At 38.9% G+C, this 26,475-nt stretch overlaps 1 protein-coding gene across 2 annotated transcripts in view; it reads right to left on the minus strand.

Annotated features, from left to right (window-relative positions):
• aff2 (ALF transcription elongation factor 2) overlaps nucleotides 1–26,475 on the minus strand; it is a 201,466-nt gene that overhangs the window by 99,293 nt on the left and 75,698 nt on the right. For both annotated transcript variants that reach the window (XM_088081386.1, XM_042493782.2), the window contains exon 5: nucleotides 991–1,035. In XM_088081386.1, the coding sequence (XP_087937512.1) occupies nucleotides 991–1,035 (45 nt within the window). The remainder of the gene's footprint in view (nucleotides 1–990; nucleotides 1,036–26,475) is intronic.

Raw genomic sequence — 26,475 nt, forward strand, 5'->3', positions numbered from 1 at the left:
AGGTTAATACCTGAATGTCTGAAGTGAGTCTGAGCAGCTTTACTTCTGAACACAATATCTCTGATACACACTGTTACCTTGAATTGTGAAAACATCCAAAACAACAATGTTTCTGTGACAACCGACTTGTAGACGTGCCATCACAGAAAGGGGAAAAAATGAACCCTGGGCCTCCGTTCCGATTCACCTCACCTCCCATTCTGAACTCCCCGATCTTTCCACTTGACACGGCTAAAAACCACAGACTGAATCCAATAGCGCACCGATATTATTGACAAAGGCTTTTCATGCAGCTCACAGCACACTATCTGTCACACAGCCTGTTGGCCAGCATATTGATTTGTGAAAGGGAGAGAGAGAGAGGTGAGTGACAGAGGGCAGACAGGAAGGGAGAAAAAGGAGAGAGAGAGCGGGCACACTGAGTGATGTGACAAAGGAGGGAGGGGAGATAGAGAGAGGAAGACAGAGTGAGGAGAGAAAGAGATAACTTGACATAAAGCAGTCAGAGAAGGTCGTTGTCTTTATAGCTGCAAATCCTCTGACGGAGAAGATTTGTGGGAAAACATTTCTGTTTTGACATCACCCTGAAGGAACACAAACAAAACAAAAAGAGGGAGAATTGTGGGAAAAAAATATGTTGCTTGATGTAATTTTGATGACATGCAGATAGGACAAGAGGGGGACAGGGAGATGGAGAGATGAAAGGAGGGTAAAGGAGAGAAGTAAACTGCGGAGAAGATTCCTGCATGAAGTCATTGAACAAAACAAAAACTTGTATAATCATTGGCCTGAGCCAAAGAGCTCCCTCTCCTCTCTCCCTGTTTCTTTTTTCTCTCTCCACTTTCTTCCTAAAATCAGACTCTCTGGAGAGAGACTAAGGTCTTTGTGAGCAAACAGAAAACAGCTGATAATCAGTGCAATTACTCCCTCCGTGTGTCTGTGTGTGTGTGTGTGTGTGTGTGTGTGTGTGTGCGCGCTTGTGCAACATACCCGCAAAATCTCTTCAACACAGCTGGAGTCATTTGGTAGGCTGACCTGGAGAAAACAAAGGAGAAAGAGTGACTTCAGTGCTATTTATATCCCTTTATTTATATCCTTTACATTACATGTGGAACACCAAAGGCAAAGCAAAGAAAAAAATGAAACAGATTTATCCACACCGCAGTCATAATTGACCATTCTCTATGCCCCACTACTCCCCTCCCATCAAGCTCTCCATTTTCACATGGCACATATGCAGTTACAACAAAGCTTGTGGCAGATTTGTCACTCAAAATCTTTTCAGATAGAAGACAAAAGCACATTTCTCATTTCTAGATGGCAACCGTTGGTTTTGCCCCCTGAGATGACTGTAACTGGTAGATTTTATTAGCTGTATCTAGTGGGGTCATCACAATGTTCCCAAGGCCCTTTGTCTTTTGATAACAGCCATTATCCAGGTCCCTCACCGCCCCCCATCAGTTAAAATGTAGGCTAAATGTCTTCACAGAATATTGCTATTTATTCTTCTGTGTTATATGATTTTTTAAAAAGCCAAATAGCAGATTAGATTTATCAATTGGAATATAATTTTAATTAGTTTTGAGAGCCCAAATGCCATGTGAATACATTTCTGAGGTAATTTGGTACTGGTGTCTACTGGAAGAAAAGCAGAAGGGTTTGAAGGCTATCCTACACATATGTAGTGGGGGGTCAAGGGTTTCCTCCTCTAGGAAATTTGGGATGTCCTACACTTCATTTTCTTTTTGTTAGCACCAATTTATAGTGAATTTTTTTTTATGTGAAGGAAAACACAAAATTTAGGTGCCAAGTGACAAGCAGGTCTCAGGAATTCTGTATTGCTTTCAAATATTTTAAAAATGATATTATATTATATCAGATTAGATAAGACTTCACTTTATTGTCAGAATTCATTATTTTCCTGTAGACTGACTTTTCCTATTTAATATTTTCTCTGCTGAGTCAGCACACATGCAGGCATGATTCACTCCTCAGTCCTTCTTGTTAGGTGGGCATGCTAACAATTCCATCTTTAAACAGATAAACACACTGTTTAATCTCTTCCCTACAGTTTTTCCAATGTTTTTGGTTTGAAAAAAAAAAAGTCACTACACTAGAGATGTACTGATTAGTCAATTAATTGACAATTCAGTATAAAATATAAATATAAACTATTTTAATATTTTAAAAAGTGCCAAAATGTGTTATTTCTAGGTTCTTAAATGTTAGGATTTGTTTTACAGTATTGTAAATTGAATCCTTTTGGATTTGGAATTTTGGTTAGACCAAACAAAACACTGACAAAGTTACTTTAAGATCTAGGATATTGTAACAGGCCTTTCTCATTATTTTGTAATGCTTTGTAGCATTTAGTTAATCGAGAAAAGAATCTATATAACTTGGCAATGAACATAATCGTTGGTTGCAGCCCTTTGCCACACTTCAAAGTCTTTATATTCCAAGAACTGCTTTAACTCCAGCCCTTTACATACCACATTGATCTATTTCAAAACACTCATTTAAAATCACAGCTTCAGTTGTATATCTATATGAACACTTTGGAAGACAAAATGTTGGTGTATTTTGGTCGTCCACAGCGATGCAGTATAGTAGAGTTATATTTATCCTCCTGACTATATCTTTGGTTTGTGCATGTGGGCAGGGAAAAGTAATAAAGGGACATTTAAGAAGCTGAGATATTCCAGTTTTCAAATTCAGAAAAAGGCAATAAAACGCCTGCGGTTTGGCCTGTGTCATGTAAACCACAGGGCCATTTCAGCTGCACAGTTCATGGGACTGGCTGGAGTTTTATTTAAAGAGAAAGAAAGAGGCTGCTTGAGCTTAAACATATGCAGCTACTCTGATTGAATTTACCAGTTCAGTGGCTGCACGCTGCTAATCTGTGTTAACATGTGCCCTTGTCAATAAAGTCGTTCCTACTGAATGGGAGTGATCTGGACACTGAAGGCTGAAGTAACATTACACCAGATGTCGACTCAAACGGACTAACAACACAATTTAAAACGGTCACGATAGGGGCAACCAAAATAAAACATCAGTGTCAAACAATGAAAACTCAACCGTCGTAAAAGAAATTCAAAACATGAAGTTTCTGTTGCTGGAACTTGCTGCTGTGTCAGGTCAGCCAAAGTGCCTATTTGCTGCTAATGCAAACTACAGAGTTGTTCTTCTATTTATTGCGAACAAGCCGTTATTGCCACTGCAAAAACACAGAACTCTGTAAACCAAAAGCTTAAAGATTGCCAGATTGCCATTGCCAGATTATTGCCTCCAAAAAGTAATTGAAAGCAAAATAAAGTAATTTGCTGGGCCAGATCTCGGCTTCGATCAATCCAACAAACAGGCTCATTATGGAAGGAGAAAGAGACGGAGGAACAGCTGGAGGAGGCACAAAGAACGAGAGACTCTGAGAGCACTTTGCTGCATTCATGTCTAACATACTACAGCACCATGACCTCTGTCACACACCATTACTAACAGAACCAAACATGAAGACAGGAACAATTTAGTAACCATGATGAGGAGGATGACATCATCTTCAGCCTTAAATCACTGACCGTTAACATAACAAAGCAATAAAAGTGATTCTAGCGTGTGTGTGTGTGTGTGTGTGTGTGTGTGTGTGTGTGTGTGTGTGTGTGTGTGTGGTAGAAGGAGTCTTAACTGCTTGAGCTCAACAACAAAACATCCATCTGTTTTGTAGACATGAGCTGTGCTCCCACACGAGCTCATTACTCTACATCAACATTATATTAATTGGACAGTGAGTCAACAGGAAACCAAAGTGGGAGGAGGGAGACATGTGCTTTCCAAAGAAATATTTGAGACTACTTTCCAGCAAAACTTAAAAATCTTACAGTATGACAAAATAAAACAAAGCCTGCCACATTTATATTGTGCGGAAAATAAAACAACACTTAATTCAGCTCATATCTTTATCAATACAGGCTCCTTGCATGAAGTTAAGTTTAGAGTGATTAAGTTTAGTTAAGTTTAGAAAGTACACAGTACACATAAAATAAGACTTAAATTTTTTTGATTCATAAGGCAAAGTTCAATTGACTGTCTTTAACTTACAGTAGTCAAAAAAAAAAAAAGATTTTCTCTGTTCTGGTCTCTACCAAAAAAAATATTTTCACCAGGTGGTTGTTAACTTAGTCTGCTGTTTGGTGCTGGACAAGGGGTTTACTTGATCTTTTTTTCTTTTCTAAAAACACAAAAACACCTATATGTTGTGGTTAGGAATATGGTTTAATAGTCCACAGTGAAAGTAAACCAAAATAGTAAAGTTGTGGGCTGTAAAACCAAAATAATGAGCTGAAAAACACTAAAATGCTTTGTGGAGATGAATGAACTGTAGAGTTGGGTGATAATTCTCTTCTCTTAAATTCATAATATTTTGAGCAGCACTTTTCAAATTACCATTTCTCTCCAATGCTGATATAAAAGTGTTTTTTTAGTGCAGCTATACCACCTTTTTCCATTGTGGCTTTTCAGTTCATTAAAAAACTCTACATTAATGTTACAATATTACCACATACTCATAGCATGGCTTGAATTTAGTGAGAAATCTATTATGGAACAAAGGATGTAGCATTAGAGCAAAAAACAGGAAGCTTGTATTATTTTCTTGTTGAAAGAGAAAAACTTTCTTTAGCATAGTAAAGTAAGTGTAGATGGTGGAAAGAAAATTTAAAATAATAATGTGCCATGTTTATTCTCTTCATGAAAACTTATCTTTCATGGCCCATGTTGTAGTACTTGGATTATATGCTAATTCCTTCACTTTGTTGATTTGAATGAAGTAAGTTTATTTAGGTTCTTATGTGATTCAGTAATTTTAATATACCGTATGCAGAATGACACCTACAATTTAATCAAACACTTTGTCCAAAACCAATGTGAAGTTTGTGCATTATAAGATACTTCCTATGTAATTTTCAACAGTTTCACACTATAAGTTGCTACATTTGTTGGGCTAACACACTGATGGTAGTTTGGCTGGTGGATATTTTCTTGTCAGACCAAACTATCAGTGGCTGGAAAACCGCTGGTGTTATTTACAGAAAGTAAAGATCCGGGCTGTGATTGGTTGTTCCTCATCACATGATATTTGGTGGTTATTGCTGCTTTCCAAGAGTTGAACTTTGTTTATCTCAGGGTGTGGCCGTCATACCCTTAAAAACCGGTGCTTGGGAGTACCACAATGTCACTCTTGGTTTTGAGCGTGCCTTCCTCCACTGTCAACAAATGATTTGAGGGTGCAAAAAATGCAGCATGTGCACCAGGCCCCCAGGAAGTACAGAGGGCTTTGAAGTCAAGTTTTGTAGTGGCCAAAAAGCAGTTCTAAAATTTCCAGGGTCCCTCACCCAATGCCATGGGGCCCAGAAATACTTTTTTCCCATCGACTCACATTAGCTGTAATTCAATGAATACATTTTCATGAGCATCACCCCCCCCCCCACCCCCCCACCAGGGACTAATTTTATTATCTAGATTTAATCCATTCACTTTAATAACATTTGGAAAGTGGAAAAGTTTTAATTGTTTGATCGCCATTCAAGCTAGCAGAGTGCTAAACCCAAAATCAACCCCTCCACCAGCGGACAATAGCCGCTCAGGCGCACTCAGCTACGCTACGCTGCCACAAGTCTCTAGTCTGCATGTTCCAAGGGCCCCAGGAGGATCCAGGTACTTTCATACAGCAAATAAGAGTGTTTTTTGCTTTAAGTGCCACTGAGCAGCTCTAATGGCAATGAACAGGGGTCTTCCTCGAAGCTGTATCCTGGTTATCATAGTGTTCCATCATGTGGACGGGCCCTAAGACGTCACAGTGTTGAGCATTTTACCCTAATTTTTGACACTGCAGCCAGAAAAAAACCTGCCATATATGCAACACCCAGAACAAAATAGATGCATCACCTTGTCTGTAGCGTAGTGTTAGTGTATGGTGCTCCCATTTCAAAGCATTTTAAAAAATACGGTGGCCTCTTAAAACAAACAAAAAACACTATGATGGACACACAGTGGTACTAGGTAATGCACTGTGGCTGATTCAGAGCAGATTTTTTTCCCCACCAAGCGATCGATTAATAAGTGGGTAGACTTTCAGTTAACCAATATTTATTTTGGTTAATTACAGTGTATTTGATTGATTGCAAAGAAAAACATGTAAATGTGATTTCCCACTTCAGTAAAAAAACAGCTGACAGACAAAAATGGAAACACTCATATGATTTCAGGCTCGCTGAGTCTGTCTATTTCTGTCTCTATCCATCCGTCCATATATCTGTCTCTTCCTGCCTCACTTTAACCATCCCCGTCCATCACGGCTGGGTGTAGCTCACTGGAGCAGAACGCTGACACTACCACGGTTCGGTGTTTGAGTCCTGTTTGCAGTACGGACCTCTAAACCAGATGGCATACTGTGTGTATTATAATAAACACCTCACCACTTAGTTGCTTCACAGACAGAAGTCTATTCCGAGCTTCGTGAATATAAACTGTCTTAAATGGCTTTTGATAGACATGTGACTCTAACATGTACTACGTGTGTGTGACAGTTTGTGTATGTGTGTGTCTCTCCCCAAATTGATCTCACTGTGAGATCACGGTTAATGTCAAGGACTGAGAGATGGAGGGAATATAAAAGAGAACTGAAAGATGAGTGAGAGCCGCAGAGGAAGTCTGCAAGAGGAGAGAGGACAGAATTCAGAGAGAAAATAGATACCAAAGAAAAATGAGAAAGAGAGAGAGAGGGGGGATATAGCCGAGGCAATTACTGAGGCAGAAATCCTTTCTCTCTGAAATAGCTGCTGAGATAGATAGACGTCTACACACATGAACACACCAACTCTCTCTCTCGCACACACACCAACCCAAAGACACCACTCAGTCACAGACAGGTACATGTGGATGTATAGCAACACATGAAAGCCTAAATCCTGTCACACACTGCACTGCACCTAACCTCCGTCCATTACTGATCGATATGTTTTTTTTTCTCAGTTCACTGATTATTTGGACAGTAAACAACATGGAAAAACTTGCAACTGAGAAGCTGGAACAAGGGAACATTTTGCATTTTCTCCTGAAAAACAACATAATCAAAAACAAAAAATAATGCCAGTTGTTTTTCCTGTTGGTTGTTTGAGCTCTTCACACACACACACACACACACACACACACACACACACACACACACACACACACACACACACACACACACTCCCACATTTACTTTAAAAGGCTGTTTTGTTACAAAGACCCCACATTCACAAGTTGTTCATAAAACATTACGAATACTCAGGCCTATCAACGCCGCTTTTGTCGCTTCAAATTTAGGAATTTAACTTCTTCTCCACTGCAGACCTGCCAGCGATTCCGTCTTCAGTCATGCTTGTAGTTGTGTGAAAGGGTATGACGGCAGTATGTCCTACGTCAGAATATTGCCATTATCACAATATGAATTTTTCTTATGTTATTTTATTACTTTTGTGAAGATGCACATACATGTGTTACAAGATCAACTCACATTCAATTTTACCATTCATGTGAAATTAAAAAAAGCTGTTTTGAATTCATGATAAAATATATAACATATATATATAAATATATGTGTAATATATTTTCTGTCATACAGTGGTGCAGTAGGTCCATTTTTCATCAGCAGTTTGTTTGAATTGAACCAAAATGTGTAAAAATGTAATGGTGCCCTGAAATCTTTGACTTTTGGTTAAATTATGCTTTTCTCTTTTTCATAAGATGACAAATACATTGGAAAATCCTTTTTCAGTCTTTGCTTTAAATTGTGTAGAGTTTAAACAGTGAAGAGCAGACAATTGCATTTTAATAACTATCAAATATTAAGACAAATATCAGTAGCCTGTATAATATTGGTACACAGAGGGATGAACAGTGACGACTGTCAGTCTGTATGAAAAGAGCTTGTAACATGTCCCACATATGGGATGAATTATGGCCTGACGCTTAATTCTGATTGGCTCAATGAGTGCTTATTACATCAATTTGTCATATTAGTGAGGAGCCAGTTTACACTCTGCAAGCAGCCACCTATAAAATTGCATTACAAACACATTTTAATGTGATCCCACTCAGACGATTTCCTTTTATATAACTGTGTCTTTTCATGTTCCAAATCCACCAGAGTGTCTTGTTTCTTTTGTACTGGAATTAAAAATCATTAAGAGGTAATTATAGTAATGTGTTTGAGACTGAAGAAACGGGCTCCTTACCGTGTGTGTGTGTGTGTGTGTGTGTGTGTGTGTGTGTGTGTGTGTGTGTGTGTGTGTGTGTGTGTGTGTGTGAGGAAGCAATGAATGACTCAGTGAAAGCATGTGGGATGACAAAATATGAATTAATAAAAACACCCCAAAAGACATGGAGTCTATTCATATCTACAGTAACATAGAGATAGTAGCATTTGACTTGGAGATTGGCAGGCAGAAAAGATGAAAGAGAAAAAAGAAGAGATACAAAGAGAGAATGAGGGAGGATAATGAGCAAAGAAATAGAAAAATATGCAAAGACAAAGTCAAACAGAATCAAATCTAGTGCCGGATGAATGTAAACACTTTCTCCTGCGCTGTCCTCTGAGAGCTATTAACTCATCCTCTCCGATTTCCCTTTTTATTTTAGCACTATTTTCTCTGGATATTTTCTCATGAAGACGAGGAGAATGTTTACTTTGCTGGCTAAATTCCACAAAGTAACCGAACTTCATCTTTTAACGTGGCCCATTTCGACACCAGAGAGACCGAAATGTGCCACAGAGAAAAACTGTTGCTTTGCTGTCATGAAAAATGTCAAAGTCAAATAAAAACTGTCAATCATCCCGTCAGCGCGATTGAAGTTCTGAGTTGTATACGGTTCAGACCGAGGTCCAACTGGGTTTGGAAAATCTTCAAGGATTTTTTGTCCACAGGCTTCTCGTTTATTCAGTTTCATCTGCTCCTTTTATCATCCATATTTCAGCTGTTTACAGAGCTGGAGTGACCGCCATCACTGGGATTACCAGCATGCTAGATAGATCATAAGCACTGGCCTCACAGGAGAGACTGTGTGTGTGTGTGTGTGTGTGTGTCAGTTCAACAGCTGCTGTGTGTGCGTCAGTGTGCACAGTGATATGTGTGTGTGTTTATGTGTGAGTCAGTCTGCCTTATAATCTAAAGATGTCGGGTGCATGTAAAAGTGGGTCTATCACCTCATATGCCATCCTCGTGAACTTTCTTGGACTACAAATGAAGTCTTTTGAAAGGTTTTTGTATTACATACGTTTTGGGCTCCTCCCATAAACTGCTCTCATACACATCTTTTAATCTGCTGCTAAAGAAATCTTTGTTGTCACTAAAGTGGTCTTCATTCCCAGTGGAGGGCACAATTTTTCTGCTCTCGCTCTCTCCATCACTCTCCCTGACGAGCTTAGTCACTCTCAGTGGGGGCTGAATGGCATACATCACAGTGCTGCTGCATCATGTAAAGAGGTTTATACTTCTGCAGTGAATCAGCACACGTGTTCACTACACTAGCCTCATATGCACCATTGCAAATATGTAACTAAACATTACTGCAACACAGAACTCCTGTTAATTTTTTCAAATTGAAGATAATTTTCCTCAGTGGCAACAAAGCTTTTATTTACTTTTATTTCACCGATGAGAAACAATAAACTGTGAAGACAATAAAGCCCCCATAAAATATCATTTTAAGTCCCTTGTGTGATATATCCAGCCTTTATATGAGTAAAGGAAAGCCCACTGGTCATAGTCTAATTTATGCCACTGGGTTATGATAATAACTCTAGCATGTTCTATCTGAGGGGAAAATGTATCTAACAAAAGTCTGAAGTTTTGTCATTGATCCTTGTGAGCTAAATGAAGCTGAATTTTGTAACTATATTCGTTAAAGGTTGCTGTTGTTTGCGGCATCATATGAGTAGAGGAAACCTCTACTAGCTGTTTGGCTAATTTATGCAACTGGAAATGCCATAGGGTTATGATGACAAAAGACAGTCGTTTTGATGCCGACTCTCGTGAGCTCGATAGTTCCAAATTTTGGACTAATTGCAAAACAAAAACACCACCACACACATAGCTCATAAAGGTAACAGCGAAGGCTCTGTTGAGAGACACTCAGTGGTGACGGGTGTAGTTGTGTGTGCTTTCCCAGCCTGCGGGGTGTTTGTTAAAATTTCCATCCTGAACAATACTACAATTTTTTTCAAGCCAATGCTCATGCTAATATTTGAGAGTGCAAAAAGATTTGACAAATTGTCCAGCACCTAAATAATTCTCAAATGTTGCTATTATAGAGATGGCACAAATATGTAGGACATTTCACAGTTGAACAAAAAAAACTTAATTTTACAGAGAAAGTGAACACCATGCTTCCAGTGGTGTAACTGTAGTGACGAACTGCACAAATGTACTCCAGGGTGTCTGTACAATAGTTTGATATGAAGCCAAAATGTACTACAAATTGTGCACATCTGCAGAAATTAAAAAGAGAATCTTTCAAACGTATTTTTCAGATCTGAAAGATCTCATATGAATTATTTTACTTATCTTATTATTATTTTACTTATCTTACTTATTTTACTTTATAAAAATTAAATATGCCTTTTTAAAGTAAGCTAAATGTCAAGAAATCGATAAGTGCAAATATGTACCTTGTTTAACACATGAAAGGGTGTTTTAGATGTGATGATTACTGTGACACTTAAACAGAGTGAGGTCATCTTGATTTCATTTAGTTTCAACTATGCTTTTTCTATTGTGACACGACTGAACGTTTGCAGTGACAAAGCTGTATACTAGCTGATTATATTGGCCTGTTACATTGACTCTCAGCATTACTTTAACAGAAGAATAAAGTGGGACTGCTGGTTTACTGAAGGGTCCAGGGAAAAGACTCATCCCTTCAGTATTTATCCTGCTGGTCTGAGTTGTAGTTTGTCTTGATGCACATCCATCATGGTGGTCATGGTTGCCTCTGTTGTTGTCCTCTAAACTAACAAGGCCACTGTAAAGTAGCAGCTGCCACTCAGGTAAGTAAGGATACGTTATACTACTGCACACAGACATACTCATGGACCACTTTTTCCTTTCTTCATCTCTTTGCTCCCTCACTGTCCCCCCTCTTCCTCTCAATCCCCCTTTTTTCTCTTCCGGCTCCCTCTCTCTCCCTCTCTTTCTCCGTCTCATTCTCCCCACACCAAGCTGTGGAGAGGCAGATAAGGAGTTGATTTACCATCCAATTAAATGTCGTCATTGAAACATTGCTTCAAAAAAGCTCCGCCGTTTTCACCCTGCGCTAATTGGCCTTCCACTAGCATGTGCATGTGTGAGGATGTGTGTCAGTGCTTTTGTGGGTGTGTATGCGTTTGTCTTTTTCTGTGTATCTAATGCTTTACTTAGGACTAGCAGATTCAGATTGTGGTTGTTCTGCACTTTAAAAGAGGGTCATTTTAAGTTCAGACTAAGTGGTGTGTGTGGATGTTTTTGTCTCCTCTGGCAAAGTACAGTGCTTCATACTCTTTCTTTCTAAACATTCAACCGTCGAACTGAGCCAAGTTTTAAATTTGGATTTTACTACTTCATATTTTTTATATTAACACCGAATAAGTGTATGTGAAAGGGGTCACTGACAGTCACAAAGAGAGTTATCATCCAAGTCTGCAGCTCTTCAGCTGCTAAAATGCTAGCCTTTAGACTTCCTTCAGCTAATTGTACAGCACATTTACTACAAGTTAGTTTGTAATTAAGTCTAGCTTTTCACATAAACCATGTTTCAAGCAGCGGCGAGCAGCAGTTTTCAGCCAAAAAGCTTCAGCCTAAAACCACTTTATACTGCACGTTTGACACAGAATGGCAGGGAGACAAAGCTAGCAGCTCGCTGGTAAAGAAAGTTAAACACTTCTAACGGCTAAAAAGCTACATAGTTGTCAAGTGAGTAAGGCCGGGTAGTGTTTGAGAGGTTTAAATACCAGTTCCGGTCACCTTTTCTGATACTTTGTGTGAATAAAATCTCACAGCCTAATTAGTAGACCAACTATGTTGCCAGCCAGTCTGATTATATATGATTAAATATGATCATATGAATTATCTACAAATTCTGGTATATCACTTTTTGCAGGTATCTGTATCAACAGTACACTTCCCAATACCCAGCCCCAACAACAGTGAGTGACCAAAGCAGAGCTGAAAGGAGTGTGAATACTGAGTTTAATTGGAAGACCACATGGAAGACACATCACCTGAAATTAATTTCAGTGTCACTCTGAATCTGATGGATGTGAAATTAGGTTTACTAGAGTAAGGGTGCTATTATGTTAGCCAAAACATGGTCATATCTCAGGGGCTGCACGTCTGAAAAAGCTAACCAGAGTATTTGATATTCACTCACTTACTCACTCACTCACACACACACACACACACACACACACACACGCACGCATGCATGCATGCATAGAGACAGAAATGCACAGTATAATAGTCCTCCTTTCTCTGTCACTTTCTTTCTCTAGCACACATGCACTCACACTGAAAAGAGGGTTTTTATAGAATTTTAATAAATCCATGGGAAAGCGGTCTCAAAACTCATTTATCAAACATTTAACACTGACTTAGCCATTAAAGGGGGCGAGAGAGGGATAGAGGAGAATAGATTGAAGAAGAGGAGCTATGATCAATGCCAGTGGACCATATAATTGCACCAGGAGTGGTTTAGCTGAAAACATTAGCCTTGTTTTCTGATGGATCACATCCTGGAGCAGCCTAGCCAAGCTAAACACTTCAATCTGTATTAGTACGACCCAGAGTCATCCGTCTACCAGAGATATGCCACTAAAATTAACTTAAGTTGACCAACCAACTGATATGCTGATAGCTAAAATGCGATGCTGCCAGTTCAAGAAAGGATACAGTTATTATTTAGGATGTAATACTTTCTCAAAGTACCTAAAACTCAGTTTTTCCTTTGTCTTTTATTCTGTTATCAGAAGTCACTTTTTTCAACAGGTGAAAATCTCCCTTTCAAACCAAGTTTGCATTTTCAAAAGATCTTTTTCTGCTCTTGGCCTCCACAAATCGATTTGCAGAGAGAATAAGGACACATACGGTCACATATGAAAAGAACTACAGTACATCTTCTCCTCTGCAACAACAATAACTGACACTGACCTTCCATTGAATCATTTTTTTTCACCTGGAGCACCATCAAGCGTGCCAAGACGAGAGTTTCCAAGTTCACTCTCACCCCATTACAGCATCTTTTCTGGCTGCTCTTCTCGGAAAAATACTTCCGATCTTTGACAAGTGAAACCATCGGCTTCGAGAACCATTTGTCCCCGCTGTTGTGTGGACATTTCACAACAACGTCACTACATAACTGGTCGCTGTGTGTGTCGGTTCAAAACTTCCCATGTTCAACTTATTGTGCTTCATTGATACACATTCATATTCTGTGTTGTGGCTCTGTATTTATTAGGTTCAATTTGCAATGTATAATGTGCTGATCTTGTGACATGGCTGTTAATTTGACTGCAGTTTGTCTTTTACAAATATTTCTATGAATCATCACTGCCAAAACGTCTCTAGTTGAGTTGAAGACCATGCACTCCCACACAGGCGCTTTTAATTATTCTTGCTGATTAGACCTCTGTTCATGTTGGGCAATGATTTGCTGCAAGTACCGTAATATAAGCATAATGCCACCAAACTCTATAATAAAAATGATGATGGTTTAATTTACCCTGCATTTACTAAGGTGCAACAAAAAAGGTTGAACTAATCAGTTAATTTTCTATGTATCAAGGACATAAAAAGACACATTTCAAGATCTTGCTGTATTAACTTGAACTCTGGCTTTTCAAGACCTGTTGTCTGAATTTGGAGGGTTGTTATTGAACTAGCTAAGTTAGTTAGCTAACTTACTATGGTTGGATTGCATTTTTCATTTAATGTAAAACTTTATACAATACCTGCCATCTTATGTAACTTTGTTACTTTGCATGTAAAGCTGGTCCCTTGCCCAAAAATGGTATTCTAACCAGTGAGATTTGGAAAGCCGAACTCTTTACATCACCATTAACTAGCCGCTGCTCCACTAGCTTCTGTAATTCACTGCAATCTCTCACTGAGCTATTCTTAGGCTATATTACCACAAATAGCATAAATTACACCCCTCATGAAGTTACACAACAAATTCTTTGATAGCATCAAGTGGCAAACTCTAGAGTTAAAACATGAAACTAATTGGGAAGTGTCAAAAACTCCAGTTCCTCAAATGGCAACTTGAGGCATGCTCCCGAGGCAAGTCCATTCCTATAGACCCCCATGTCAAAAAGCCCAACTTTACAGCAGAAATATGGTATGACAACGTGAACAGCCTGGTACAAAAAACAATTTTGGTCTGTATAGACAATTCCAACAGAAATAACAACTGTGCTCTGATTGAATTTTATCATAACTGACAATTTATTAAGGTTAGAAGTTACGCATACTTAAGAGTGGGGCCATTTGAGCGACAGGCGGTCTACGATCACTAAAGTCTGAGTCAGATCCACTCTCGCTTCTCCGCATCTCACCCTCTCGTCCAAATATGGACACTTCTGGTTTCAAAACTGCAGCCCACAAACCAATGGGTGACGTCACAGTTTCTGTGTTTGTCAGCATATGCCAGTGCACACATCTTTGTTCCCACTATATCCATGATATGGGCAGGGTATCCTTTAAAAAAATACAATACCAGCACCAACACCTGCCCTTAAAGTGATACTGATAACAACGGAGTACTTCATTTCATACTCCCCATTAAAATGATATTTAAACAAATATATTTTCGTAGAGTTTGAATTATTTAAATATTTATGTGAAAAACTGTACAAACAACTACACTACTCAACACTGTTTGAATTATAGTTCTGCAGTGGTGAGCTAATCACGCATCGCATTAAATTAACTTGGCAAGGAGTTATTTAGGTTGATATCTTAGAGGTACTGAGAACTGATACACAGCACTATCCATGATACCCGCTAACGGTCTTCTCTGATGTTAAGTTATTTTAGCTGTAATCTCTGCTGTCTAAAATATGTATGCATATGTTAAATACATTCCACATTTCTGCCCGCACTTTTTTGTTGTTTTACAGACTAGGGAGAAAATATCACGACAGTTTTGACCAAATACTTCAACATCAATATTGCAACAATATTGTAGGACTGACTACCGGTGATTTAACCAAACATTTACACAATGAGATTTTTGATAAATAATTATCAGTAATGTGGATATAATGACAAAGTGGGTAAAGGCAAATACAGTAAGTTTAGAGAACTACATTACTTTATTATGATGCAGCATTTAAAACCAGGAAAAGGCTTATGTTGTTACGATATTGAAAATCTAAAAATATCTAGTCTCATATCACAAAATCACTATAATATGGATATATTGCCCAGCCTTTTTACAGACAAATTTGCAGCGAATAGCTAAGTTGACTCACACATGGACTTTTAAATTTACCATCCTTAAGTAGATATATAGCGTGAACCACATATCATAATGTGGATGGGATTTTCAGTCCCTTTCTCTCTAAAAATGTGATTTTGGAGAAGGTTTTCTTACTTTTGCAACAGAACCTGCATGTTCCAGTTTCACTGAATAACTAAACCACCAACAAACTGCTGAAAGCTGCACTCAGTTTTATTCCCAGTAGAGTGTATGTGCTGTTGTTTCACCAGAAGTGTTCCATTATCTCATGCTGTAAAACTGTCAGTGCATCCTATGCGTATAAGTATGAAATAATAATATCCTGAAAATTTAATTAAATGTTATTAAGATAAACAATACTGCTTGAACCACTTATGCAGCCAAGTAGCAGCGCTGTGGAGTTACTGCTGTGGATGACATCTGTATTATATGACACAGGGAGGGAGATTCACCACTGTGATTAATTGCGAACAGAACACCTCCTACATACACCGACACACACTCCATCTCTTTATACGCGCACTCAGCAGCAAAGAAAACCCCTTTTACTAATATACACCACACATACACAAATAGCTATATTAATGGAAAGAAAGAGGCTTTATATAGTCACACACTCGCACCTCTGTTTTAATTAGAGAATAAAAAGAGAATGACTGACAGGTTTGTGTGTGTGTGTCTTTGCGCGCGCGCACACACACACAGAGGCAAATTCAAGCTGAGTATATTTGATTTGTTGTGTTGGCAGGATGTGTTTGAGTGTGTGTTTGTGCTCGCTGTGTGTGTGGTCTGTCTGTGTGTGGCTCTCAGCGTGACGCCTGTGGACCAACTAAATAAGTGCCTCTTGAGAGGGGTGATGGCGGGTGGAAGGTGGAGGGGTCCTCGGTGGTACAATAAGGCATTAAATGTGTGTGTCAGTGTGTGAGTTCCTCTATACATTTGTATGTTTATCCACGTACACACATACATAATTCCCAGAGAAATGGATAAACCCCTTTTGTCCACAAAATCTATGAAATCATTTCAACAGAATTGTTGTTTCTTACACTGGTGGGACATTTCAAATAGATAACTACAAACCTCTATGATGAAACACAGTTTGGGGGTGTAATGACAACATTAACAGCATGGTTGATCAGGGGCTCCACATCTCTTCAGCATGCAAAGTATTCAAAAAGCACAGATAATGCTAACTGAGTTTGAGTGAGAGAAGGTCTTGTAACCTGGTAAAGTTTAGGAGCAAATGTAAAGGTTATTCAACAGCCAATATTATTCTGTGAACACGCAATTGAATTTTCCAATAAAGAAAAAATACGAACTGCGTAAACAACAAACTGTGTCTATCAAACATAGTTCTAAGAAGACAAGATAAATGAAGTTGGCCAAAATCCTAATTGGCAGACTTTCAAAAAAAAAAATGGAAATTGGCATCCGTGCATCTACAAGAAATATAAAACAATGCATTTTTTATATTTATTTGGGCTGTCACGCAATTATTTTCTTTTAATTGCAATCTTTTGCAGAATTTCAACATTTAATGCAATTAATCACGTTTTTTAAAAAATCGCACTCATTTTGAAAATGAAAAAAAAAGGAAGTTTATATTCGTTAAACTAGATGAGACTTTTAACTTGTATGGCATAAAGTTCCTGAAAGACAGTCCTCCAGAGTTCAGGATTTACTGGTTGATATCAGCTCGTCCTGGGATCTGCTCTGATGAACTGTGGTTTTACATTTGAGAGGAGATGTGACATACAGTGGCTGCTACAGTGTGAGACATTTATGACAAAAATAAGAGCTTTTCTTTTGCTGCTGCTACTGGAGAGGACCAGCCTTCTTTTTCATATAGTACACTGTGATGAGTATAATATTTTTCTGTTGTAATGGCACATTAGATTTTATTTGCTTTGATGAGGCTCTCTGAGTCAGTCGCATTAAAGACATCATCATAAGACCACAACAGCAAGAGAAATGCGACCCCAAGCTAAACAACAAACATTTCTCCCGGTGATGAACTTTTTGCTTATTTCTTGTTTCACTTTTATGATTAAATCATCAAACTTTTACTAAGTCAGGAGATTTTGCTGCTCATGAGTTCATCTTTTCATGTATGAGAAAGTTATGTGTTATTCATTCTTCCGAAGTCATTTAACTTTAAAATACATTACCTGAACATAATCAATGTTGAGTAATAGCAACCATATGCAAAAAAAAGACATAGTTGCCAGAAGAAAATGTTGCTATTGTACATTTCTGCAAAAGATAACATTTATACATTTCATACACATCACTTCACTGTTACTAAAGTTGATAGCATATGAGCTGACTGCTCAGCTCATATGCTATCAACTGCTGTTACTTGGCGAGATGCTGGCCAAGCTGCAGACCACTGTTCAAGACCAACAAACAGGTTTTGTTGGTCTTGGTCTTGTTGCAATTTTTCTCCTATAAAAGCCTTTTTTTCTTTTCCTAACCATAACCAAGTGATCTTTGTGTCTAAACCTAACCACACAATAACCGCTGAATTGCTGAAATTAGGGATGTCAGTTTCGCTTAATTTTGTTTTTGATAGGCCCACACAAGTAACTTACCAGCAAATTTTTAGGAAAAAAAAAGAAAAGAAAATAGAAGAGTAAGTTTTAGTGCTGCATTTCAAAGTGCTATCTATTTAGAGATGGTGAAATTTTAATGCTTTGTCATGCAAATGTCTCACTTCTTATTTTATTTTCTGTTATCGTTGCTGTCAGACGGATGGCCAGCAGCATAAACATGTGAAAACATGTGCACTGTCCAGCCTTTGCTCAGTAGAGAGCTAGCCTGCTAATGTTTTGAACATCCATCACCATGCTTCTTGGAATGTTATTGTGAGATGAGAAGTCCCAGAGCATCACTCAATGTAAATGCAGTCATGTTGCAATTGTGTTTTATCGACAATTCTCAATTATCACCAAAGTTTTGCGCAAATGTGTAATGGAAACCCACCTAATGTTGACATGCAGCAGAACACAAGGAGATTTTTGGCAGATGATGTCACTGGGAACAAACCGTATGGCTAATTATCAACTTTAAAAAATAATCTTTCTTGGTCTCTCTCCACTTTCTGAAAGAATTACTATAAAATAAGTTATAAAGAATAGAGCTGCATCTGCACAGTAGAAGTAGCCAGCAGAGACACCTCAGCACCATCACAGGTGCCAGCGTTGGCCCTCAGCCCACACCCTGACAACCTCGAGCTATAAACTGAGACCTGTGTGACTTCACAGGTGAGCTGTGTGTGTTTACACTGCAGCCAAAAGCACTGCTGCACTATTTCACACCAGGCTGGGGCACACACACTCTCGGGGTGACACATGAACACGCACTGCACACGTCTGTCATTCAAAGCCACATTTCTTTTCTTTAATCAGACGGAAATTACACCTAGTTAGTTAGATTTCTCACATTTCCTTTTCACCTGTGTGCTTAATGAAGTTTGTACTTCCTCTGTTTATTCCAAACAAACACTGTTCCCTGTGTGCTCCAAAATGTGTGATTACTTCAACAGTATGAACTGTAAATGAACACTTCTTTCTCGTAATCTCCCTCCTCGACTCTTCTTCTATTATTTCCTCTCTCTTTCTCCATATCTCCCCCACTTTCCTTTCTTTCCCCTCTCTCACTCATCCTCCCTTCTTCCTCTCCTCCCTCTCTGTGCAGTTTAAGTCTAAATCAGGGGATTTGGGGGTCTTAAGAGCTGAGGTGTAAAACACCGGCTGCTTCTCTGTAAGCTCCTAAGAGGAGAAAATAATCCAACACAAAGTCTTTTTCTCAACAGCAGCTCTCCTCCCCCCTAATCACCCTATTAGCTTCCTCTCCTCTCCTAAAAGAAAAAAAAAGTCTAATAGGAGACCAAACTGTTTTTCTATAAGCTGATGATTTGGTGCCTGGAGTCTAATAATTTATCACATACAGCAAATAACGCTGTCCTGTTATACATCAGTCACGGTTGTTTGCCTGACTTTCTCCGTGTCTGTTTATTCCTATATTAATGTCCATTTAAATCATCAGCGCTGTAGCCGGCTGCACGGTGACGAGGCATTTGTCCTGATTGTGGGATGCCTTTTGTTCAATCAACCAATCACGCCTCATGTTTATTGATACTGAGCATTTCCATAAATCTGAGGCTGTGTGCCAAGGTTCATCTCTCACTGCCAAAACTCCTGTAACATCAAGGAACAATATACAAAAAAAGCAAGAAAAAAAAAAAGAAAGGAAATTGGCAGAGAAAGACTGAGGGAGCCATTTAATCGTCTATCTTCCATGTAATCTCTCTGATGCATTCTCCCGCTCAGTCTCCCCGAGAACTAAATCATAAACAGAAAAAAAAAGAAACAGAAAATGTTGTTTCCTCTCACTTTCCTTCCCGGTCATATCTCTCCTCCCTCGCTCTGTTTCTGCGCTGCTCTCTCGCCCATCTCTCTCATCTCCCTCCTCTCACTTCCATCCTTCTCCCTCTCTCTCTTTTTTATATTCATAGGATTTTAAAATGTCTGTAATGGCCCTGGTAGATCAAAACACTCCTTCTCCCACTGTGTGGTGTGTGTGTGTGTGTGTCTGTGTGTGCGCCTGCTCCTGTGTGTGTGTTTACGTCTGTGTGTGTGTGATTTGCATATCGTGGCTATGCTCTGATTGGCAAACTGGCAACGCAGAGCCCAGCGGGGCATTTTTTATTAAAAGGCCTTACCACACACACACACACACACACACACACACACACACACACACACACACACACACACACACAAACACACACAAAGTTAGGAACAGCCACTGGCCTGTATCAGAACCTAATGAATAATACTAAAGAGCTAGCGGTAGGGGTTCGCCGTGTATTGTTTTGTAACGCCAAGAGTAATAAAGATTTTTATTACCATATTTTTATGGGCACCAGACATAAGCTGTTATGGAATAGTCTGAAATCTTATTAGCCATTCAGCCGGAGATTTTTATTGTCTAAGACGAAGTTGCCTTGTTATTCATTATATTTTACTAGTCAAGATGTGTAACTATTAACGGGGATGTTTTAGTACCTTAACTTCCTGGAGAATTAATATTGCTGCATTAAAACAGTGCAGCATGTCGTTATCAATCACATATCAGCAATGTGTTGAGGAAAACATAAAATCAGATTCAATTTGGAAATAATCTGGACTGATCCTAAAAAATGACATTGCTTCTTTTATTAAATGAGGTAAAGTGTTTCAGTCATATATTATCAAACTCTTAAGTTGTGTAATGTATTAAGTGAAGTAGCCCACAGTCTCATGAGAGCATGATGCATGGACTCACCACTGAAGCAATATAAAATATTTTAGAGGAGAGCAGGCAATCCACTTTATCACACAGCATATAAAGATGTTAAAATTTGCTTCATAAATAAATGCTGCTCACATGTTTATATCAATAATAATAATCCAATAATATACTTTACAGAACAATCCAGTGGAAACCTCTTATAGAGATCCTGTCTGAACAGGTCACATATTTCACTGTAAGCATATGATTATTCTAACTAAATGTTTTTCACATTTAAATAATTATCACATAAATATAAAGTAATGAAATGGACAGCTTCGCCACTGACTGAATTTTAGTGACTGTATGAAAATACAGTACTGCTTTTTAATTATGGGAACATTAAGCATCTGGGCATCATGTGAAGACCTGATGTCACAGCTTGCACCTTGCCTGTTTTGGTTCACTCTAGTGCTCTCATCAACCTTGTCTCCAGCAGCAGCAGGCAGCTGTTTCCCAGCACACACTGAGATGTTGAATGACCGTTCTTTGAACCTCCAATCAAGATGTCCTGTTATGGTTACAAAACACAGTCTGTCCAAGTTTAATTCTAAGCGGATTATTATTATACCCTTTTTTCCCCTTTATTTGTGATGCATGATATCATCTAATTGGCATTTGTATTTATTACATCAATATAAAGTAATGAAACAGACAGCTTTACTATTTACTATTTTCTATTTTCCATGTTTTCTCTCTTTTTAAAATCACTCAAATCGCTCCATGAAACTGTGAATTAGTAATCTCACAGGTTTACTGCCAGTTCTTCTACCTCTTCCCTTATCAAGGGCCTAGTCTAATTTGAGATGTGGCAGCCAGCTCTTGCCAAAAACGAAGGCCATATAGGTCAACAGTGCAGGCAGCTTATAATGACCCCTAAAGGACGCAGTAATTCTAAAAGAGGAAGGAGTGACTTAAGGTAGCATAAAAAGCAACAGTAGTCCATGTAATGTTGCATAAAGATGAAAAAGGTCCCACAGGGTGGGCAGGAGGGGTGGTGGATGGGTAGAACAAGCACAGGACTTTCACCCAGAAGAAGTGTTTGTGCCGCAAAGCCAACATTGACTTCTTTTAGTAACAATGTAGCATAGTGTGCTCGTATGTGTAGCCTTCTATGCTGGTGACGTCTGTCATGTGACATTCATGTTGTTATGTGAGTAAAAAAGTACTTATTTAAAACCATACATGATGTCTTTCTATACCTAAACACGTAGTCATGTAAACCTAATACACAAAGTTTTGTAGCATAACAGAATGTGTTTCATTACATAAAGGACATGTTTTAAACTATGTTAGAACAGTAATTTATATATTTATTTTGTGGACGGTCATATATGTCATCTTGAAATTTAACCTATCCTGTTGTTAAAGTATGAGAGATTTTTGGACTTGTGTTTATCAATCTACCTGACGAGGGTGGCCTCAACCACAGCTGTTCTCCCCGTGCACTTTTGTTTTCTGTCTCCATCACTAGCAGCCATGAATGGATATTGTTTTTGTTAAGGAACTCCACTTTTTGTTGCTGGCTGGTTTTAGCCGTTTGTCATTAGCTTTGAGGAGAATGCATTTTTACTTTCTTTTTCTTGTCATAATTTCAAAGTGCAAACAGCACCAGCCTCAGGTCGCCAGCTGGAAGCAGGCAGGTTACTGAGGAATTGAATGAATTTCAGTATGTTTTCATGTATGAGAAGATCCAAAATGAACATTGTAAGTGAACAACTTGAATACTACAAGCAATTTATTTAAACAGCATTTCTGTCCCAAATTTTTAGACCCATATAAGCAATTTCCACTGTACATCTTGCTGCTAATACTTCTTTACTTTTACTTAAGTAACATTTATTATGAATTCAGGGCTTTTACTTTTCATTGACTACTTTTACACTATGCTTTTACAGTTTTACACATTGCTACGTTTACCGATAAGGATATGACTTTTTTTTTAAACCTCCACTGCTCATAATACTTTTATTAAAATGTCACGGTCGACTCCAGCTTTAAACTATGAATTAAATTCTTGACTGTGTGAACCAATGACACGGGGTCCATGCTCCTGAAGGCACACTAAGCCCCCAAATCACTCCAGCGGAGGATGTAGAAGCTGCAGTTAAAGTGCAGGGATTGACTGCTGTGACCCCTGGTCAACGATCAGCAGGAGCCGCTGCGTGTCGAGCGCCCGGCCCTGCCCCAGCTTGAACTGCAGACCTCAGATCCACCGCAGTTGTGAGGCTGGAAATTTTTAAATAACAGCAGTTTTCATCTGACCGGCCTCTGGAAAAAATGTCTAATTCAGGCAGTGTGATGGGGGGGGTTTACTAAGGAGCGAGATGACAGCACTCTGAGGGGCGATAATACACACTATCAGCTTCTACTTGTGACAGCGGAGATCAATGCTGATCACTGCAGCTAATCCAGTCAACAGAGCTGTAATGTTAATCCTCAGGGTAAACAGTTCATCTCAAATCATATTCTGAATGTTATAAACAGCATCGCTACATAACTAACTGCTCTGTGGCAGCCGCAATCATAAAACCACCATACTGTGTGTGTGTGTGTGTGTGTGTGTGTGTGTGTGTGTGTGTGTGTGTGTGTGTGTGTGTGCGACTCTCTTAGGAAAAAGCAATCTGTGAAACGTAAAGAGAAATGTAGTGATGTACTTCTGACTTTGTCAGCAATGTTTTAGCTGATGCCAACATGCTATTGGCTTTCTTGCTGCTTGTACATCGAGGCGTAACATGACATAACATCACCACTTTGTTATCTAACACACCACTCACATGAAGTCATTATCACAGAGCACAGCCTCCTCCGGATGATAACAAACCAGAAGATGATCTCAGCTGTTAAAATACTGAACTTTCAAACCCCCAGAGACGAGGCCGGGCTGCTGCCCTCTCTCCTCTGTGATCTCTCTTATCACGGGGCAGCTATTGCTGCGATGACACCCCTGCAGCACCACGCTGATGGGAGACCTCCCCTATGCTATTTGGCTTAAGTATATCTCTCCCCAAGCACCCTCCTTTCTGTCTTACTGCAGACACTCGAGAAGTGTGATTCATTCAACTGTATTCTTTGTTTCTAGAAGACAATTTTATGATCATTTTTATTATCGGCATTACAGCTAAATCATATCATCTCCTCTCTGCAGAGGCAATTAGTTGGCTCTATGAAAATCAAATAAATTAAAGCATAAACTGGCTTTCATTGAGTCACAGAGGAGCGTTGAATTCACACTACTGACACAGTATCGCCACTCAAAGTTTCCACAATATTCTCGCTGGCTATATAAACGTATAGGCACTGATATTGTGAAAGATGGCGTCATGCGTGTATATTCGTGTATGTCTCGGTCGTGAGTTGACAGGCAGCCTGAGGGAAAGAGAGGCCTGATGGGTATTATGCAAATGAAGCCAGCTGTTTGCTGCACTGGCAGACTCCTCATAACTCTCTTCTACTTCTGCTGGAAGTGAGAAAATATTTTATCCCTGTTTCCCTTGTTGCCGCGTTCTCTTGCCTCTCCTTTATTTCCTTAGAGAAGGTATTTCTACATACCGTCATTTTACACACCCCCTTCTCTCCACATTTTACCGTTATTCCCCCGCGCCTGCCTGACTATCCATCTGCACTGTTACAGTAATGAATGTACAAACAGGGAAAGCTTCCTTAAGCATTTGTTGACTTCTACAGTATAAAGTAAATTATTCTGAGGCTCTGGATCCACAGCTCACTGAAAAACAAACAAACAGTTTTCCATGAATAGGTCTCATGTTAATTCAGATATTTTACTGCTGCAGACACTGCAACTTAATTTCAGTCGGTTGAAAACCCTCTTTCCCTTTTTTTTCTCTCCCTCTGATGCTCTCTCATCTCACTGGACCAAACATCACCCCACGCTGATGTTTGTAACAGAGCAAAGCTTCTATATAAATCATTTTTTAGTGCTATTTGTCTATCAACATTTTATTTTTCATCCATTTCTTTTCTTGTTCCCATAATTGAGCACAGTGTAGATGATATGGCTGTAATCAAAGGGCCCCATATTTTGCCCCATATACTGGTTTTCTATTTTTCTGCCCATAAGTAGAGCTGTTAGGACATATGTTTATCGTTTGCTATTTTATTGCACCATAGTGTTGTGCTGGGTCTTAAAGTTTGCTTACACTCACCTCTGCAGCAGCTGCTCCTCTCATCCATCAATAATCCACCCTTTAACTCCAACTACACAAACTGCTGCTGAGGGAAAAAGAACTCATGAAGAATTCTGCCTGCACTGCGCTCATGGACCTGCTAATATGTCCAAACTAAGAGATTAGACACAAAATGGAACAAAGGGATACAAACAAGCAACAAGATAAGTTTGAAAGTTTGCTGATTCTTGAGGCGCCAGGATAACATCCATGTACTGTCGCGGATGTCAGCACAACTTTTATTTTTGATCTACAGTGGAAATCGCTTATGATTATCTCAGTCACAGTGATCAACTGCTTCTACCGATCAAAAAAAATTGGAACAGAATCATTCCTAAACAAATTCTGTTTCGATAATTTGTGTACAGTTATGGAGTTACTTTATAGTCCTATGACACTTTGGTTGACATTTGTACAAGTGCAACTCACTATGAGCAAACTCTTTCACGATACATAGTCATTTGATGCATTTTTAACATAAAACTATTGACAAGTGCAGCTTCAAATATATAACCCTTTCTAGAAAGTTTGCAAAGTTCTGTTTGGATCGGTAGGAAGGTTATAAACTTCTACATCCTCAAGCTCAACACTGTAGCAACACTTAACTGTTGCCAACCATGGCAGCAGGATCTTAATGCAACGACTCACAAGCATTTGTCGATAAATCAGTGCAGGCTTATCCAACTCAAAGATTCTTGATGTAGCAAATTAATATGCAAATTAGCATATGACATCATCTGGAACCTTCAAGCAACACTTACTGCTGCCTCCCCTCAAGCTACAGTGACACAGTTGACAACATTAGGTGTTTAACCCTCCAGAACTTAAGTTAGCAGCTAAGATATTGCAGGGAACTACAGGTGACATTTGCATCATTTGCATGTTGCATATAATTTTGTTTAGGTGTCTAAAAACTGAAAGACGTAGGTTACTTAATTTGTTAAATCCAAACATGCCTGTCTTTTATCTTTTAATGTAGGAGCAAAAGAACAAAAGACACATTTTAAAATAATAAAACCTAAAAAAATATACGCATAAAATATTTTAACAACAATTCACATATTAAAAGAACAAACAATTCTAAACTCACTTGTATCACAGTTTCTTGGGTTTCAAAGTGCCTTGTAAAAGTGTCATCATTTCTGTCCTGCTCTCCCTGCAGTATAGAGGCTGTTCAGCATATACTGCTGAGAGCTTTCTGAGAGCAGTTTCTGCAGAAACATAAAGAACTCTGACAGACCTCACGTTAAAGGGCACAAAGCTCGATGTAGTAGAGAGTCAGTCCATCTAAATTCAGTTAAACCAGCCTCCAAAGCCGACATCCGCTGTTACAAATGTAAATTCCCACGCTGACTTTTACCGAGCTGCTGTGTTATATAAAGGCAGGATCTTTTCATGCAAAAAGGCATAAATGAATGCTTTC

The sequence above is a fragment of the Plectropomus leopardus genome, chromosome 8 (genome assembly GCF_026936395.1).
Source record: "Plectropomus leopardus strain MGB_pleo_1.0 chromosome 8, ASM2693639v1, whole genome shotgun sequence".
In the NCBI taxonomy this organism is placed as follows: Eukaryota; Metazoa; Chordata; class Actinopteri; order Perciformes; family Serranidae; genus Plectropomus; species Plectropomus leopardus.